At 28.9% G+C, this 21373-nt stretch overlaps 1 protein-coding gene across 2 annotated transcripts in view; it reads right to left on the reverse strand.

Moving 5' to 3' along the window:
- Window positions 1-17823, reverse strand: part of LOC132928026 (protein abrupt-like) — a 28243-nt gene extending 10420 nt beyond the window's left edge. Inside the window, exons 1-7 of one of the 2 annotated variants that reach the window (XM_060992584.1) lie at window positions 17274-17823; window positions 15102-15313; window positions 14837-15022; window positions 14545-14766; window positions 14155-14467; window positions 14020-14082; window positions 3638-5974 (exon numbers count right to left, since the gene is read on the reverse strand). In XM_060992584.1, the coding sequence (XP_060848567.1) occupies window positions 5265-5974; window positions 14020-14082; window positions 14155-14467; window positions 14545-14766; window positions 14837-15022; window positions 15102-15296 (1689 nt within the window). In that variant the 5' untranslated portion in view covers window positions 15297-15313; window positions 17274-17823 and the 3' untranslated portion in view covers window positions 3638-5264. Of the gene's footprint in view, window positions 1-3637; window positions 5975-14019; window positions 14083-14154; window positions 14468-14544; window positions 14767-14836; window positions 15023-15101; window positions 15314-17273 lie in introns of those variants that run through there. The other variant, XM_060992583.1, reaches the window with a different exon arrangement.
- Between the last annotated feature and the right edge of the window lie 3550 nt (window positions 17824-21373).

Consider the following 21373-nt stretch of genomic DNA (forward strand, 5'->3'; position numbering starts at 1 on the left):
TTGTACAAAATGAGCCTACGAGTAAATCACTCTTTTTTTTTTCAATTTCATTTTATTTGTCATTTCAGCTATAAATATTATAAATTAAGTTAAATTTTAATAAAAAAACCAATTTATAAACGAATCGATTATTTAACACTGCACGAACGAAGCCGGGTTGAATAGATAGCGCCATATGAATCGTAATATATTATAATATATTACAATAGATTGACCTGAAACTCTAAGCAGTGAAAGTACTGACCCTGTACTTATTATCTCCTCTTACATATGTTTTATTCTTTATTTTGAATAACGTTTATATTTTACGTTATTTTGTTGTCTTATACGCAAAATGCATATACACATAGGCAAATAAATGCGCATTTTTTTAGTAAAAAAACCTTTTATTTTTTTTATTTTTTATTTTTGCTTTTATTTATACATCTATATTTTTAATATATAAAATAGAAAAGAAACCGTTAGGGATTCTTTATAATACCATATTTCAACAAACAATCGATAATAAACCGTATAGATTACAGAGTATTTCGCCATAAATGTATGTATATAAATATACATTATACTTAATACATGTAATAATATATTACCATATAATACACGACGTACACAGTTATCGAAGAAAAATAAAATCGTATGAAATAATAAAATATATTAATATGATATACATCATCGTCAAATAATCGCATATAAATAGTTAAATATTACCTATTTATTAAGGCGTAATAGGTATATCTTATATACATTATTATTATTATAGATAGATGCCTGCTACAATATCTACGATTTACACTTAAAAATTAGAATAGGTTATGTACAATAAAACCATAAAATAAATGTGTATAATTATGTAAGTACTATAAATATTATAATATTATTTTGAGTTTTGACTGTTTAAAATGTAATAAAATATATAATACTATATAAAGTTTCTATTTATTTTATAAAATACGCTTAAGAAATAGATTTATTGGTATTTAACAGTTTACAATGGTTTTCATATTTTATTAAGGCGGTCGAGTACCTATATATTGAAATTTTTTATTATAGATTTAGATCAAATAATTGGAATTAAAATAAAAATCATTACCCCCGCGGTCCGATTAAAAATCTGAAAAATTTGTAAGTTTAATTTCTATACATTTTGTATGAAATTAATTTTTAATTTTTACAATTCTTACAAGAGTCTAAAACAATAATGAAGATTTTAAATGTGATTTTGTAACTATAAAATAGACTGTCGTAGTTGTAGGGTGAAAAATACAATATGCGTATAGAAGTTTTCACTTAAAAAATATAAGGTCAACCACCTTACACATTTAAACAAAGATAAATTAAACACATTGTCTCATACAAAATATACAATAAACAAAAACCCTGATAGATACGCAATGAAAATATTGAATTATGTAACTCGAACAGTATTGTATATTTCTGTGGAAAATTATTAGTTAGCGATTATCACATGAAAACAGTTTACACCGTTTTCATCGTTTTATTTTTTTGATGACACGTAACAATAAACGGTTTGCCGTTAACTGATAAATGTATACAAACAACTGTGTTAGTATCGATCAGTCTTCTATTGAAAAGAAATAAAAACAGAACTAAATAAAAAACAGTCACAAATCTGAAATTCGATGTAAGCATAATATTATGGTAATATTGTTATAGGTACAACTTATAAATGTATTACTTGATTTATTTATTTATTTTATACTATTTTATTATTTCTTTTAATCAATTTCAGGAAGTTAAAAATGAATGGTAAAATATCATGTTCAAATATAAAAAAAACTACCTATAGTCAAATTTAAAAGAGGTGTAAAAAGAAGATTGTATACTACATATATTATCTATTGGACAAGAACGGAGTACATACTACACAACAGATACATAAAAACCAAAATAAAAAGAATATCTAAATGATTGTCAATAACATGTTTTAAATTATTATTTCAAAGATATATTAAACTGAGAGACTTCGCTATTCGAGTTTAATAATGTAAACAAAAAAATAAAGAAAACCAGCAACAAGTGAAACCATAATAGTAAAGTTTTTAAATGATTTTACTGCAAACATTTTTTGATGCTGATTAAAGTCCAAAATAAATAAAAAGTATCAAATTGATGATTGGAATATAGTGATTTATATAGTTTAATATTGGTACATTAGTAAATTAAAACAATTTTGACAACCACAAATTAATAAATAAATTGCGATTGATTATTTTAAAACTAGGAAAAAAACATATTTCCAGAAAAATCATTTATTTACAACGAGAATATTACTTAATAAAAATAATATATTTAATAACCCAAATAATTTTTCAGTTGGTCGAAAGGAACAATACTAGCATTTTTTGTTTATATAGTGTTTAGTAACAGACATGTAATAGGTATCACATAATTGAGATCGATCACTAAGTTTAATTTCAAGAAACAAACCATTTCACATACATTAAAAAACAACTTGTATTGCTTCGATAAAAAAAAAATAATATTAAATGTTATATAAACATCATAGCACCCGAAAATGACCAACATACATAAAATCTGACCTTAACCAGTTAATAGTTATGTATTACTATATCAAATAAGTTTATCATAAAAATAAAACCAAATAAAATATTCCATGTTATATAATAGCATGTATTCATATAAAATTGAAATTTTTCTGATTGAAACACTTCTATTTTTAACGGCCAGAATATGCCGAGTGCTAACCAAGTTTATAAACAATAAATTAAAATAAGTTCGAATATAGCTTATTCTTGATATCAAATAAATACAACAGTTTTTCGACATTTTGATTTTATAAGTTTTGATTACATTTTAGTTTTGAAATGCCCGAATAATAAAAGATGAAAATGATATTATAATTGGCATCTTATTGACTAAATAATGCACTTAAACTTATTATTATTACATGATTAATATACTTAATATATATGAATGGTACACTTATTATTAATATTACTCTTTAAAAAAAAAAAAAAATAATAATAAAATGACCAATAAACTATTTAAAAAAATTTAAGTTAAACATTTCAAAAATTATAAATAAAACGTAACAAAAATCAAAATAATTGATAAATATAGTTGACAGTGTAAAGTAAATTGGTTATGTAGTTATTGTAATCCATGAAAATGAAAATTAATTTTTATAATTGAATAATATAAATTTAAAATACTATTATCAATACTTTAAAATAATTTCTATAGGCAAATAATATTATGTATTTAATTAAATATGAAAATGGTATTTTATTTAGAAAATTAAAATATCAGACACAACTATGAATTTAACGAAATTTAACTTTAATTGAAAATAGTATTTATCAATTGTACAATAAATTCATTGATGAAATAAAAATTGCATTACCAACCAAAATACTTTACGTCAAGTAACAAAAATATAAGTAACTTTTTTATAAACTAAAAATAAAATAACCAATAAAATGTAATTAAAACACAAAAGTTTTCAAACATTTTTTAAACGTAAATAAATGTAAGATATGTAATACAACATGATAATGCATTATATAGATACAATTCATTGTCTGAAGACATTTTTTAATAATATAATCAATTAAAATATTTAGATGACTAATATCTAATAATTATTTCCACAGTACTAAAGACTAGAATCAGAGGACCAAATTAAGGATAAATGACGGTATAATATAAAATATACAATATTTACGCAGTCATATTTACATAGTAATAAAATACAAATAATCCTCACTATATATTATATATGAAATGTAAAAATATATGTTTTCATTTAAAATTTAACAAAAATCATTATTATTTTTATCTGCCAGTAGAAACGTCTACTGTTTCACTGAGAAATAGTAAATGTCAACAAAATATTTACATCATTTTTAAATGTAGGACTCATTTAAATATTTTAATAAATATCTATATCACTCACCCACTTATCGCATCATATTTAATGTGTCGTTATCTAATATTTCTAATTTTTAGTATTATTTTCAAAAGTAATTTAATTATTTAAAGGATTTATTGATGATTATGTTCAGCAGTAAGTAATTCATATAAAAAAATCAATTAATCTGAATGAAAAAGAAGTAGTCTGAGTTAAATAACTGTTTAATTAACTATACACTAAAATTGAATTGATACATAAAAATAATATAATATATTAGATATTATTATTTTTATTTGACTGTAAAGGATAAATTAAAAGAATTCAGATATGATTTTTATTTTAAAATTATGTGTAATAAGCACATTTTTATACACGTCAAAGTAATGCCTAATGACGAACACGGCGTATCGTGAAGAATATTAACCATATTTTCTTTTGTAAAATATGCTTAATGTTTAAATAATTTATTGATATTATAGTATTATTGATCAAGCTTTACCGTGAATACCAATCATTATTAGAATCAGTGCGGTGCACATTTTTTGATTTCATAATTTTAAGCGAACATGTCCAAAAATAAGATGAGCAAAGTATGATGGTATATGCAGCTTAATAAAATATGCTACAATTGAGTTTTATATGATATTACCGGACATCAGCACAATTAATAACATATTATATACATTTATAAAATCGTCGAAATTGGCACATATTTAGTCGTTTACGAAATATAAAAAAAAAGTTTTAGTTAATATTTATTACTAAAATTGGACGAGTTGACGTCATGACACCGCTACCCGCCTCCGACGTTTTAGAGTTTCGCTCGCAAATACAAGAGAAGGAAAACAATGTCAAATATGATATAATATATTACGTTGGTACCTATTTTTCGGTACGAACCACAGTTTATTGAACGTCAGACCTGAGTGTGAACTGGATAAAGGATGTGGTATAGTATATATCTAACCTAGTACGAAAGACGGGTTGGAAAAAAAATCAGTATAACGATATTATAAAAGTATACTTCGAGTAAAAAAAGCAAAAAAAGTCGTAAACAATGACCTCGTCGTCCGACATAATACGCACAGTATAAGTGCTGCGTAGACACGTAATAATATATAATAGCCAATATAGGCAATAATACATTACACGCAATATATACAAGTATATATAGGTAATATGAGAAACCGTGGTTTTTGAATGATAAATATTAAAATATATCCATCGAAATCCCGTCGTCGAGGTACACGAATATACGCCTAACTAAACTAGTATTATTAATAATATATTTTAACAGAATTAGTATGATATGAAACGGGGAAGTATACAATAATAACAATAAATAATAATATTATATTATATTATCATATTATCTGGTAACGGCCGATTTGGATAACATGTAGAACTGGGAAGATAGGTCGGGGTTGCTGAGTCGATTTAACACAGATGCGGACGAAGACGACGGTAGGGGAGGTACGAAACTGTTAGGGGGGTGCTGCTGTTGCTGCTGCTGCTGCTGCTGCCGCTGTTCGTTATGATCGGCGGCTGCGGCGGCGGCAGCGGCTGCCGCTGCTGCTGCTGCGGTGGCCGCAGCAACGGACGCATGCGACAGGGGCTTGATGTCGGCGTGATGCGACATGAGTGGTTTGACCACGGAGGCATTGGAAAAACACGAGGAAATTGTGGCTGAGGGGCTGTGGGCCTGCAGCGGCGACGACGACGACGCGACCGCCGATGGGTGCGGTGGATGGTGATGGTGGTGATGGTGATGGTGACCGCCTCCACCCCCAACGCCACCGCCCCCGACACTACCACCTCCCGCCGGTAAGTGCATGTGCATCCTGCTGCCCCGCTGCCGGATGCCGTGGGTTTGCAACAGGTGATTGAACAGATACTGTCTGGTCTTAAAGTGTTTACCGCACACCGGGCAGGGTTCCCAGTGCAGAGTGGCTGAGTGGACGTTGGCTATGTGCTGCTTCAAGTTGCTCACGCTGCTATACACCCGGCCGCATTCTGTGCATACTGGCTTCGGTTCGGTGGCGTTCAAGTAACATCCCATCGTAGGTCCACCGCCATCCCCTGGAACCCCACCAGTCTAGTGTCATATATACGTGTCATACAGCATTTTTTTTTTTTAAATAACATTATTTTTTTGGTTTTTTTTTCGATTTTCTCTTCACGGCTAATATATCTCACTCTCACATACACGCATACACACGTGATGTATACCGTTTTTGTCACCATGTCAATAATACGAGTATTGCCTTTTTTTCTATACAGTATTTTTCAAACATGATTTTAGCCAAATATATTACTTATATATTTTATACACATATTATAATTTATAGTATTTTTATGGTTTACGAGAAATAATTTTTTATCCGTATAGACAACCGATTTATAAAAATGCATGTTAATATTTCCAAGTTGAATAACTATAGAATTTAAATAATTCAAATTGTTATGTAGTATGTACGTTTAAAGTTTAGGCAAAGGGCGGAAAAGGAGTATACCTAGTGGTTAGTATAGGTGGGCACCAGTACGTATAAGGTGAGAAACCCTGTATCTGCATAAAAGTACTTTTTTCATATACATTGTTATAGACCATGACTTATTCGAAATATTTATTTTGTTTTTTATATACAAATCGGCATGATTACATTTATTTTATCACCAGAGAACGAAGAGCAGGTGAACCCTCAGAACTCATGGTAGAAATATTATTGTCCTAAAGAATAATTTTCAATATAGTTACGCCAATGTATTTTCCATTATAAGTTCTGTACAATACAATGGGGAAACTGGAGGTAAATATGACGTATAATAAAAGAAAAAGTTTTATATATTCAATATTAGTTTTACTTCTGGGATAATATTTTATTTTCAGCTTATTATTATTGGTTATACTTAATAAAGTCAAATAATGACTATAAAATTATTCATAACCTTCGTCAAAAATAGTGTTTTCTGATAATTGAATTATGTGGTAATGAATAATTTATTTTTAAGTAAAACAATATCATAATCAAAAGTTATATTAGGGAATTAAAAGTAAACATAAATATTAAAATATATGTTAAATATATTAAAAACTATTTACTATTTAGAATACAATACAATTAATATAGTATTTTTTACTTAAGTGTTAACGATCCTAGATAACATTTGTATCAAGAATTAATTATACACAAATACATATACATTATCAACCAATATATCTACAACCCTTACAAGTATATAATATACAAAGTGAGGTGGTAGTATGTAAAAACCATAGACAATAAGTCTAAATTCAAATGTCAAGGAAGCCGTTCTACTTTACAATTTTTAAGTGTTTACTGTATTGAGAAGATATCGTAATTGAGTAGGTCATTGAAATTGATGTGAGAATTTTGAATTTAAATCAATTAATCAATGATAAATTATTGTATACTCCTCAGAAATGAGTCAAAATATTTTTTAAATTGTATCATGTTTATAGAAAATTATGCAAATATAAATAATTACTGAACATTTAAAATTTTTATTTCCATTTTGCTTTACTAATTTGAACATGATTATCTGTGTATAGTTTAGAAATAGGTAATTTAAATATTTTTACGTACAATGTTTATCATTAATTACCATTTTTTTCCATTCGTTATTTTGGAACATGAATATTTTTCACTGGCAATTTTTTACATAATATATATAATTATCTAGACTCGAGTGAGACGCCACATTATTCCATGTACCCACGCATAGAAGGATATCGATGAGAACTTTTAAGTGCACAGTCTTATTAATTTAGCTGTAATTTATGTGAACAATGTTAATATAAATCGAGGTATACACCACTTTAGTTTAGATAATACTAACCTACCAAAAAATAACCAAATGTCCACTATATCCCTGTATTAGCTACTTACGGGAAGACAGGAAAAATGATGACTATCATTCTTTATACATAAGTTATATTAAGTAGATATTATAATTAACTGTACCTAATATTTTAGTGACGAGGTGAAACCAAATATATTATAACAATTGAATAATATTTTTATATTATTATTAACGGATATTTACAAATGAGTTTCTTGAAAAATATTTATACGGCCAGGAAAAAAAATTAATTCATAAAAATTACGTGCAAGAAAAAAAATTAAGTAAGATACTCGTAAATAAAGAATTGTAGTAAGGCCAAATGCTGCAGCACAAAACGTATTACATTTTAAAATAATTTTTTTATCACTTTATCAGATTATCAGATTAAAAATTCCAAACTAATTTTTTTTATTTCATTCCAGTAGATAGCATTAAATCGACATAAATTCATTGTGACTAACTATAGTGATAATCTTTAGGATTTAAGGAAATTATAATTTTAACTATATGGACAAAAAGCATCATTTTGAGCTTTCTATTCTATTTTCCAGTTCAAAGACATCTTACATACAACATACACGCACACACATACAAGGCATACATGACAACTATATTCTCTCAGTACTTTCTGCTCGATAAAGAATAACAAGTTTGGACTCATTTGCGAAACGTAACATTTTGCCTAAACCCAACCTCAACAAGTACATACTTGGTGGCCTGATAGCACCAATAGACATATTATTTGCGATTATTATTGATGATTTACTACGAGAATTTATTTGGACAAATATCTATCACCTTAATACGTTAATACGATATATTATCATTTATCAGTTTATTTACATTCTAATTAAATTCAAAACATGCATAGTTTTCAATTAAAATTAATAATAATTATAATCATTACTCATTAGAACAATAAATTTAGCTTTAGAAGTAATACGTTTAATTTTTATGGTTAAACTAAAGGTATGGCCAAATGGCCACACTGAACGCGATTTGCGATGCGACCGAATTAGCGATATTTACGTTTTTGGTGGGCTACTCGCGATAATTCGCAGGAGAACTATTTTGATTTTAACATGATAGAAGCGATTTATCGCAAAACGCAAATCCCAAAATTCACTCTATGAAACCATGTCATAGCAATTCTATAGTTTTAAAAAAATCGTAGAATCGCTAAATCGTTAAATAAATCGCTCACATCGCAAATTGCGTTCAATGTGGCCGTACCTTAATTCGTTATTTACTTTTTTTATTTATTAAATAAAATTATATTACTTTTAAAATTACTGGTATTAGGTATTGATTTAATTTGAAAATTACATATGTGTCTACTTTAATAATTTAAAAATAAAAAACACTATTCATACTACAACGAATACTCTTAAAATGTACGTAATGAAAAATGATTATTTGTATTTAGTTTCTTCAGTGCCAACATCTAAGACAGTCCAAAAACTAAGGTCACTTTATTATGAACCATATTTATACAGCAGTGCCTTACAATTTATTGCACGATCTCACCATGTGCCGTACACATGTGTTCCGAACGGTTCTTAAAATGTGCAACTTAAAAATGTGGCAGAACCGTGAAAAGGACTGGAATTCATCAACAGCCAGAGATTTTTGTTAATTTGTAAAATATATATAATAATATGTAACTGCACAAAAACAATTTACCCAAGAGTTATTTAGAATGGTATTTAAGTTTATTTTCTAGTTCCATCGTATAATAAATTGTTGACAAAAATAATAATACCTAAAAGAACCTTTTAAAACAGTATACATAAAACAACTTCCATGCAGACTTTTTTCTTAATTTAAATTTTGGTTAAGTATATATTTAATATAATACGTTTAATCATTATTAATATTATATTACAATATATAATAATACATAATATTATTATTATATTTTGCTGTTCATAAATCACAGATATATATATTACAAACTATTTAGTATAAAATAAATCTGTGATATGAATTAAGACCATGTATTAAATAAAAAATTATATTTTTATCATAATCATAATAAAATAATCATGAAATGCTGTAGAACATAGACAAATGTTTATTTAAAATTAAGTACGCAAGAGTAATTCGATAATGAATAAACTCATTCATACACGATTACTCGGATTCTCAAATGCATAACACAACAATATGCTATATAAATATAATTCAATAAGAAATTATCTGAATACTACCAACCTAGTTATATTTATAAGATGACGAAAAAAAGTGTCTACATCAACACAAATACTACAACGTCAACAGTATATACTAACTGTTCAGATAATTTTATTTTTTTCAAAATAATTCACATTCACATTAAGTGTAGTGTATTGTGTATACATTAAATGGATGCCAATTGACATTATTTCCTCAATGGCATAATGGTAGTAAATACCTAAGTAAAATATAACTTGAAACGTTGTTAAAAACAAAACTACCTATAGACGATTTTCAATAACAGTTTAATCAACGAAAACATTTAATCAATGTTTTCGCATTTGATATATTAAACGCTACTGTGAATATTAAGTAGTACAACACACAAATTAAACAATTTTGATAACGCACTAATGAATCTATACACTATACACATACAAATAATTATTTAACAAATATAAATTTACAAGTTAATAGATTTTTTTTAATCTTATTGTGCAGTATACTTAAAGACCTGAGATTTTAAAGGCGCATGACTTAGTACACACGAAACAAATTAAGTTAAAATCTACACATAACATTCTGAAATATAGGTATGTTAATGAATAATGATTGACGAAATTAAGAAATACGAATACTAATATTATACAACAGTTTCTTTGTAAGTTTTAATCATTATCGATTTAAATAAATATTTTAAATTAAAACAATTAATTAATTTCAGTTTAAGCTGGGTGTATATAATATTAAAATAGTTGTAATAATAATAATAATATATAACATGTATCTATATTATATTGTATAGTATTTTGTTTCATCGAAGTATAAATTATTTTTTACTCGTTTCTCATAGCTTTTAACATTAAATACTATTTTTATTAGTATACTGTGTGATGTATGTTTTGTATAAATATTCAAACAAATTTTTTAAATATACAAAAATTGTACGAATTTTAAGATCGTTAAATTTATACATTTTTGAGTTCTTTGAAGTGTACTAACAAACGATGCCTGCATGCAATACTATTTTTATCTTAAGTCCTACTGGCGAAAACATTTATAACAAAACAATTCAGTCGTAAACAACTCGATGATCAATGAACGCAGAAACATCTAATAGAGCACATTTAATGAGATAACTAAATAAGTATTCCGTTAGTTTTAAATTGCTTTATTTTAAAGGCAAACGTACATAACATTATATCATATACTATATAGGTAATATTATGTTTAACAATTTTCAATAATATAAATGTATTAATTTCGAATTTTTTCGGTTAACATAAACGTTTTCCAGATGGGGAAAAATATACTCCCCCCGTTTAGAGTCTAGAAATAAATATTGATGGTGCGACTTAAAAGAGTATTAATATTTAATATATATATTATATTATATAGGTACAAAAATATTATTGGAATATAAACAGAGAAAATCATAAAAAATGAACAGTCTAAACTAAATTATCAATAAACCAATATTAATTAATTGTCGCATTAGATTATGCAATCTCGCATAAATAGAATACAAAAAAATATATCATTACGCATTTTAGATCCAAGATTTTTATTTTTAATTAATTGTAAAATATGTAATCAGAAACCATGAGTTTTAAAAACAATTTATCAGAAGTTAGATGTCGGCCAATTTCAGTTTAACTTACAGGTAGATAACCTGATGTTTACGTAGAATGTAATACTAAATGTTATCTATTTAAAGAATAAATATAAATATCAAATCAATAGGGCATGAACCAATTTTTGAACTAATGTTACAACTTGCCTACTAACCGATATTCATTAGAAAAAAATTGTTTAATTAAATTAAACTATCTAAAAACATTTCTATGATGTACAATTTAAAATTTTTAATGAACATTTTCAAATATTGATTACATATTACAATGTACAACTAATATTAATAGTTAATAGATATAGTTAAAATTGAAAAACAAAAACATAAAATATTTGGCTTAACAAGTCTTATAAAAAAAATTATCATCCTGAGAAGCCAATATATTTTAATAAATTAAAAATAATGAGCTAATTTACTTTATGTATTTATACTTTATATTTCTTTAAATATTGTAAAATTACTCATAATTCATCAGCGCATAGTAGAGCTATTATTAAATGTTGTTTTATTCTTTATCATTAGCCAACTTAGTGTTTTTTTTTTTTACTATTATTATAATGTCCTATTTTATAATATTCTTACTTAAAGACTTATAAGTTAATTTTATCTTTTAAAAAAAATTAATTCTTCAAAGAGGGATTTACATTTTTCTCAAATAGTTCTTGAATAGTGATACACACACTACATCAAAATTAACTAGGTAGTATTAAATTATAAACATAAATTAATTTATTAACTTGAATATAAGCAGGTAATTAATATATATTTATAACTGATATAATTAAACTTCAATATAAAGAGGATATTTAAAGGAAATAACAATATGTTCAGTATGTAAAATGAACATAATAAAATATGTACGAATATTTTTCTGATGGAATATTTAAAAAATATGAATTGTAAAATCATTAATGTTTCAACCATGTTATGGAAATATTTTTTTTTCAAATTGAAGAATTATGATGAATATTAGATTAATATTTAGATTATTTAAATTTTAAATGTATGTTTAAATGTATATTATATTTTTTAAATTAATTAAGAGAAATCAAACAAATAACTACTTGTACATATAATTTTTTAAAAAAAAAAACCAATTTGTTTGTTTGAAATTTATATTTTGCATTTAAAGTTTTGATAACAAGTCAGGAAATCATATTTTAAAATTTTTAATTGATTAATTTATTATGAAATGAAGATTAATTTCTCACTAAATATAATAATGATGTTGTTATCATTTCAATGTATAAACATAATTAACTATTATAAATAAATTAAAATAGTAACTAACATTCATTCAACCATTATAAAATTTAATATTTATAAGTACAAAAAAACTTTAGATGAAAAAAGGTTTAAGTAAAATGTGGGTTTGGTAAGGTTGTTTTTTTTACAACATTTTAATGTAATTATTGTTCAAAATAATAATAAAATATACAGCAATATAAGCTATATAAATTATTATAACTTAAAAGTTATAAGTAATAGTAGCTAGTAGAAGAAAATATAGAATCATTAATTTCCTGATTTCCTATGTATTCAAAATCCATATTTTTGTTTAAAGATGTCTATACCTCCTTTTTTATTCTTGAATAAAAACAATATTCTATCAAATAAGAGAACACACCGATTCTGCAAATACATAAGAATAACATCCAACTAACTAGTCTCAATGGCTACAAAAGAATCAATTTCTGTCAGCTATGTAGTGTTCTTTCACTGTACAAAATTTAATCAATCCATTTGTTTTCCTCAAATAAAAGTACATTACAAGTATCTAATACTCCTACTAAATGTGTAGTGTAGTCAAACTTAAATACCTACCTCATAAATTTAGAAACATCAATCGTAAAATATATCCGATTATTATAAGAGAACTAAGAGTTAATAATTATAATTGAAATATAATAATGTAGCTTTATATAACCCTTAATAAGTTTTAAAAAATTGTAAACAAAATTAGCTCATAATTTAAATTTGACTACTTTTATTTTCTATTTGTTACTAATGCGGTAACATAATAACTGAAACATAATTAATCAAGTTTCTTAGATAATTCTTCTTTTTTTGTTTATAAATAATTCATTAATATTACAGTTAACATACTAATTAGATATAGTTCTCTAGTAACATATGAAATACAATTTTAATTTGGCAAAGGAACATATTTTAGTAACCAGAGATTATTAATATTATAATATAAAATATAATATTTATGATAACATGTATATTGTATAATACTGTACATTATTTTTTTATGGTATACACAAAAGTGCAATTTAGTTTTTATAATTCTTAAACTTAAGACTTAAATTTAAACCTTTTTGTGAAGTAATAAATATGTTATAATATTGTTTTTAGTTATTAGGAATAACTAAATATTATATCTAACTTTCATTTTTAAAGCATATTGCAATTGTTGTTAGTAAGCATAATATAAATATTCACTCACCATAGCTGTTTTCTTGGCTATTGTTGTGTAAGCCTGATGGACCTGGTAATAAACCTGGCAATCCTAAAATAATTAATATATTTATATATATTTATTACTAAAAAAATTGTAAGATTTTGCATAAAATAAACAAACCTTGTAAGCTACTTATAATTGAAACTCCAGATGAAATTGAAGTAGGAAAAGAATGCCTGGATTGTTGCTCAATTGAGATTGATGTGTTGTGTAGGTCATGATTATTACCACTACTTGATAAAAAATCTGCAGGTTCTAGTTTTGAATGTCGGGCCTGAGATATTTGAGGTTGAATAACAATATCATTGTTTTGCTGATTTACATCTGAACGTGGATTATCATTAACTGTATGACTGCCATCTGAATCTCCAGAATTACTATCCTCTTCATCGGATGAATGACCAGTAACCGACGAGTCTACTGTATTTTTATTCTTTAAATTCAAAACACATACAACAATTAGTAAACATACTTATTTTAAAAACATGATTGTTTAAGTACATTTATTACCTGACTTGACTGTGATTGATTCAATTCCAATGCTTGAACGAGCAGTGATGGTGTATCTTTATCTCTATCGGCATTATAACTACTACTAGGAGTCAATGGTTGAGTAGTCAACTGTTCAGAGTTATTACGTTGTCTTTTATATGGTGGGCTAGGTAAATTATCACTGGCTTTATTTTTTCCAACCACATCAACTGGAACTACACTTGAACTTCCCCATGAGGACTAATAAATAAAATAAAATTATAATAGTTAAAAATGTCCCAAAATCATCCATGGCTAGTTTATGACTTACTGGTTGGTTTTCTTTAGTAAAATCAACAAGACCTCGTACTTGCAAGCTACGAGCAGTCTTCAAAAATTCTGGTAAATGTTCTTGATTAATCCGAACTTCTCCATTGTACATGAAACTTAATAATGCTTCCATTTCTTGTTTCTTAACATCGCGAAGGATTACAATGGGATGTTGGCATGGATTTGCCTAAGAATAATAAGGAATAAATAAATTATGTTAAATTACTTAAAATATTAAATATATATATATTATTTTAAGTTAATACCTTGAGCAGAGATCTGAAGTAAGGACTACATGCAGAAAGCACAACTTTATGTGCAGTAAATGAATGACCATCACAAGCGATAGTAACATCTATAAAGTCTTCTTGATCGAGTAAATGTCTGAATGATGTTATAATACTTGTGTGGAATTCATTCCAACGCACGGAATATAATTGATCTGTATCCATTCCGCCCATTATTGACTTATGTTCATCTGAAAATAAATAATCATATTATTAAATAAAATAAACTAGTGATTAGCTTTAAACTTATATATAAGTAGGTATTTAAAATCCTAATTAATTTGAATATCATAAAATATATAAAAGTCAAAATCATTGAAAATTAAACACAACATTTTGGGACTGGAAGAATAAAAATTTGATTTGTATTTTTTAGTGTAAAACTCTTTACTGAAGAACTAAACCACATTAAACTATCAATAAAAACTAAAAATGTCGAGATAGTAAATTGTGCTAAAAGTAATTAAAATACAATTTCTAAATTATTAAATGCATAATGTGAATTTAAAAGGTTTGTAAAATATCTTAGTAGTAATCCTAATTGGTGCATAAAAAATCTCCCACAATGAATGTAGATATCTACTTTAATCATTGCCAAACGATTTATATTAATTAATACACACAAAATACATTAACATGCTTAATTGATACATTCCTTACACAAATGGACATTTAAAGTGTATAAGGTAATTAAATTGAAAAATATATTTAGCCTAAATAAAAAAAATACATATTATATATACTTAATAAAATTAATTTTTATTCATACTGATTCTAAAGGGGTTATTTTCATCGAAAATATTTTTTTTGCGCAATATGTTTGTGTGGTACAACTCATGTGCGGAGACGTAGATAGGTACGTAAAGTACCTCCCAAATAATATTACGTTTTGCATAATTATCAAATTACATATTTTTTCGTACTAAAAAAGACAAAATAAGTGCGCCATAACATTAAAAACGGAAAATTCAAAACGGCACTTGAATATTTGTGAGTTATAGAAGATAGCGATGTCATCGCAGTATAGGTGCTTTATTACAATAAATAGGTAGGTATTAATAAAATTACGAATAATTATTATTATAAAAGTCATCATCCGTCGTCCCGTCACACTGTATAATAATATTAATATATTAGAATATTTTCGGATTCGCCGACGACGGTAAATCCGCGAAAATCGTAAAGTAATAATAATAAATATTGTTGATAAGAAAATCGACCTCCACCGGGGCGAGGGTGAAAGGACGTGTATTATACTATTATTATACCTAATGTGTGGCTACTGTAATGCGCCACCCCCACCCGTTGTGAAAAAAAGTGAAAACGACAATAAAACGATAATAGTGATATTACTTTTGTAAACAAACGGACCGTCGTCAGTTCGTCGACAACCCTCGAACGACGAAGACACGGCGAGCGTCGACGAAATAGATCGAAAAAAATATTATTTAAAACATCGAAAATAATATTATCATAATAATGGTTGGCGGTCGGGCTAGGGGTGAATGCTAAACGAGACTGACCGATTGGCGATTTGTTTTCCATCATAGTTCGGCGGGTACCCGACGGAACCGCGCGGTCGATACCTACGCGATTGGTCAGCACATTGCACGAGTCGACGTGCTGTTTTATATAATTGCGCGACGTAATAACAACGATAATCGCCCCGACAGAAGCAGCAGCTGATGACAATAATAACAGAAACAACAAATAATAATTATTATCAAAGTTATTATTGCGTTAAAGCAACGACTGTGCACTGAATGCATTTTAACACTCGTCGATGCGCACGGCACGGCGGTGGCGCCCCGTAAACAGCGCGAAAACGAGCGCAATCGACGACGAAAATAATTTAATTCGCGGACCGCGAAAAAAAAAATCGTAAAAATTAAAAAAATATATAAAATTATTATTAAAAATATATCGTCGGACGGGAGAGAGTTTAGACGAGAAAAAAATTTAAAAAAAACATTTGAAAAATAGAAGAAAAAAAAAGAAGATGAATAAAATTAATATTTTACGGATATTATTTATGTAATTAAAAAAAAAAAAAATTGAGGAAAAAAAAATAAAAATAAACATCGAGTGCACGAAAGACGGATCAAAACAAAAACAATATAATTAATAATAATAATAATAACAAAAACCTACCTCGTTCTGCAGCGGCCCCGTCGACAGCGAACTGAGCGAACGGCGAACGACGATATCGGCGGCGCGGCGGTGGTCGTGTGCACCGGCGATACGAAACACGACGACCGAAAACCGACGACTACGACGACAGCGGCGGCGGCGGCGACAACAATGTGTGTGCGTGTGTGTGCGTGCGTGGAGGAAAATATTTCGCTCACATGGCGGCCGCGGGCCGACGTAAAAACTGCGCGCGAACCTTCACGGCAGACGGGCGCCGGTGCGGCCTGGACATGACGTACCACCGCCGCCGCCGCTGCGTCGTCGTCGTCGTCGTTGTTGTTGTCGGCACGACGGTCTCCGGTGGTGGTGGTGGTGGCGGCGGGCGGAGGGGATATCGGTAGTGCCGTATCTGTGGGTGGTGGAGGTGTCTGTGGCGGCGGCGGTGGTGGTGACGGTGGTGATAGCGGTAGTGGTGGTAGTGGTGGTGGCGGCGGCAGCAGGCGGTCATCGAGTGGGTCGAGTGCGTGTGCGTGTGCGTGTACTGCGGTACTGATGCGAACGGCGACCGACTACGCACATACGCCGCGCGACGGCGGCGGCACGCACGGACACGGTGGTGGCGGTGCGGCGGCGGCGCGGCCGATCGGAATAAAACGGCGCGCGGACGCGGGGCGGGGGAGGGTGCCCGAATTTTTTCCCACGCGTATTTACCTACGACGCACACAACGCACGAAGGGGGCGCCCGCACACGTACCGCGGCCCGTCCGGGAATCGCGTGAAAATTCGTAACGTCCGTCGGCGGGGGAAATTAGGAGAAGAAGAAAAAAAATAAAATAAATGTAAATAAATAGACGAAAGAGCGAAACGGTAACAACGTCCGAATAGAAGCCCGCGCGATTCGAACGCGGTCGCGGTTTGAGGAACACCGCGAGGCAGACTCGCTCGCTCGCTCTCTCTCGTTCTCCGCGCACCGCCGCCCGACGTTTCTCGCTCGCGCGCGTCGCGCCCGCGCACGGCGCCCGGTAATTTGCGCTCACGCGCTCCAGCACGCACCGCCGCGCTCTCCGCTGCTACTCGTGTGTGTGTCCCTCCCCTCTCGACGTATCGGCGTCGGCGTTTTCTCGCTCTTCCTCTTTATTTCTTTTTTATTTTCGCCACTCCTTTCACTCTTTCCGTTGCCGCGCGCGCGATTATAATATTATCATTCAATTTATCGCTCCGGTTTTATGCGGTTTAAAGGGGCGCGATACCGCGGGTGGTTCCGTCAAGACTTAGAATGCGGAGTGGCGCGAGGGAGGGTTCGAATTTTTAAGGGTGAATATAAATTCCACCGATACATTTTTGGGCCATTAAAAACTAATATACGTACGTTAAAATATACCAAAAATATTTTTAAAAAAAATTATATTTAATTTTATGTACAATATCATGCACGATAGATATTCCCCGTACAATATAGATATAATAAAAAGTTAATTAATTAAAACTAAGTGTTAGATTTCATATACTTGGGAATATTTACCAAAACGAAACATCAACTTTACAAAATATGTATTACTAATTGCTATATTATTTTTATTTACACCATGTTATAATAATATTATTGTATTACTATATTTATTTAATTAATAAAAATGATGAACAGAATAATTATTAAAAATTATTAACTTTTACACAAATAAAATAAATTAGTGCTGACCAAGTGCTAAGGGAAGATTGCTCCATCGCCACCCCTCAAAATCACTACTATTTAGAAGCTTAGCACTCACTGTAATTTTGAAATCAATAACAATGCCATTTATTAAACATAAGTAATATACACAAAAATACATTTACTAATAATTTATAGATATTCGTTTTGTTTGTATAATTCAATAGACTAACAGAAAAATACGGTATTTCGGTTACTGAAATTTTCCAATCTAACCTGCAGTACATCCACATTTCTATAATTGTTGCCCATAATAGACATAATAAATAGGTAATCTAATACCTATATCAAATCGTTGATCTCTGGTTTAATTATCATTGTCAATACTCAATCGATAATAAATGTCCATTAATAGAACTGGTTGTAACAAGATAAAGTTTCCTGCATGGCCACCACAACGAAAACGTCGATAACGAAAAACTAGTGTACATTTCTATGTAATTTCTATGTGTAGTGACTTTATATTGTGTACTCTTTGACGGATATAGTCATATAGAACAAAGATTTTTTCTCGATTCAAGAACATAATAATATTGTCTGAAAGCCAGCGTGCGTTTTTATTTGAAAATGTATACAAGTTTTTAATAGTTGACTGTAACTCTCCAAACGATACATAGTACATACAAGCATACAGAATACAGATGTACTATTTTAGATTCTAATCAGAACGATGAATGTCGAATGTATTAACTTTATAACGATGTATGTGTGTACCTTTTGGCCTTTGGGGTAGTAAAAATGCTTTGATTTACAGCTTTGAAGGTAGTTTCGGATAGCAAATTGGATATCAAAATGACGAATTTCCCAGTATTTTTCGGTATTAATCGGAAAAAACAAAAAAAAAAAAAAACCAAGTTAAAAGTTCAAATATTTACAAAATTCATCAAAAATTACAAATATCTTGTAATAGAAATGTATAAAATCTTCTTTACAAGTAGTTTATACTAGAACCAAAAATCATAAAAAATATACAAACACAAATCACAATTATTTTTATTCATATTAATAATTCAAATTTGGACGAAATTACGTATTTTATCGTTAAACAACGTTGTTAATTATTTTGATTTAATTCGAAAACATTATTCGAGAGGACTTAAGTGCATGTGAGTATTATAAATTAAATTTAAAAAATATGTATATTAATACAATTTTAAGATATTATCTATTTATACTATAAACTTATTTACACTATTTATGGTATTTATTATTACAACAAAATACCGCAAGACTAAAAGTAAAATAAATTACTTAATGATTAGGCCGACAGACCATCTCTACTCAAAATCGTTTTTCGTATACAATCACAATGATATATAAGTACATCATTGAATTCATATTTAAAACTCCCATTACAGTGACCTACTCGATATTTAAAGTATGCCTACAATATATACAGCAGAGCAGAATCCACTCGCCTACTTTTATTTACTTATATTTCATATATTGATTTAATTTCATAAATTTTTTTTTGTTGATAAACGAACACTCAAATAAATTGTACAATGAAATTAGTAATATAACATTTTGACTTCAGTCTTGTACAGTTTAATTATTTCAATTATCTAATACAATATTATGTTATGCATTTTTTAACCATTTTCGATCTATCGAACGTGAATATATATTTTTTCCCATCGGCATGTTTTGCTTTTTGCATATTTTTAATGCATACATTTTATAACGATAACAAATGCTTAGATGCATGCATAATATATTTCGTACATTTTTACTTTTTAGTGCTTAATAAATCCGGGTCCTATTTATAATATTATAATGTGTTACGTTTTTCTCATCATGCGACGGCTGCACACACTAAAACACCGCCACACTCGGTCATGGTATAAATATATACGTCGTCGCGTATTATTATTATTATTATATGTTATGCATTATAATAATAATATGCGTCGTGCGTGTGTGAAACGCACCTAAAGAGAGTAAACTCGCGCGCGCGCACACCGATGCGATCGTACAGCGTGTGTAATGTGCATGCTATAGGAACACTGCGCGATACTGCGCACGTGTTTGTGCACCTAAAAACAATATCCACATACTTAATAATGTTGTAAACCGTGACTGTATATTGCTCAGCTCTCTTACATATACATACTGGACGGGTGGACAACGTAGGTCATAGGTGTTTGTGTGTGTGTGTGCAGGATACACGATGGGATGCGGATTCGAGCCCGAACACACCACCCGACCACCGACACCATTGCAATTTCAAAGTTATAAATGTTTTCATACCACTAACAATAGTCTCTAATAAGTAATAGAAACAATTGTGTACAATTTACAGTTTTAAAATCCTCACTAACATGCATTAAAATTAAAATCCGAACGTTAGTAAAACGGAAACATAATTAGTAATTACAATATTGCAGTAATACTAAGGACTTACGACTTA

This window comes from Rhopalosiphum padi, chromosome 3 (genome assembly GCF_020882245.1).
Source record: "Rhopalosiphum padi isolate XX-2018 chromosome 3, ASM2088224v1, whole genome shotgun sequence".
NCBI classification, from domain to species: domain Eukaryota; kingdom Metazoa; phylum Arthropoda; class Insecta; order Hemiptera; family Aphididae; genus Rhopalosiphum; species Rhopalosiphum padi.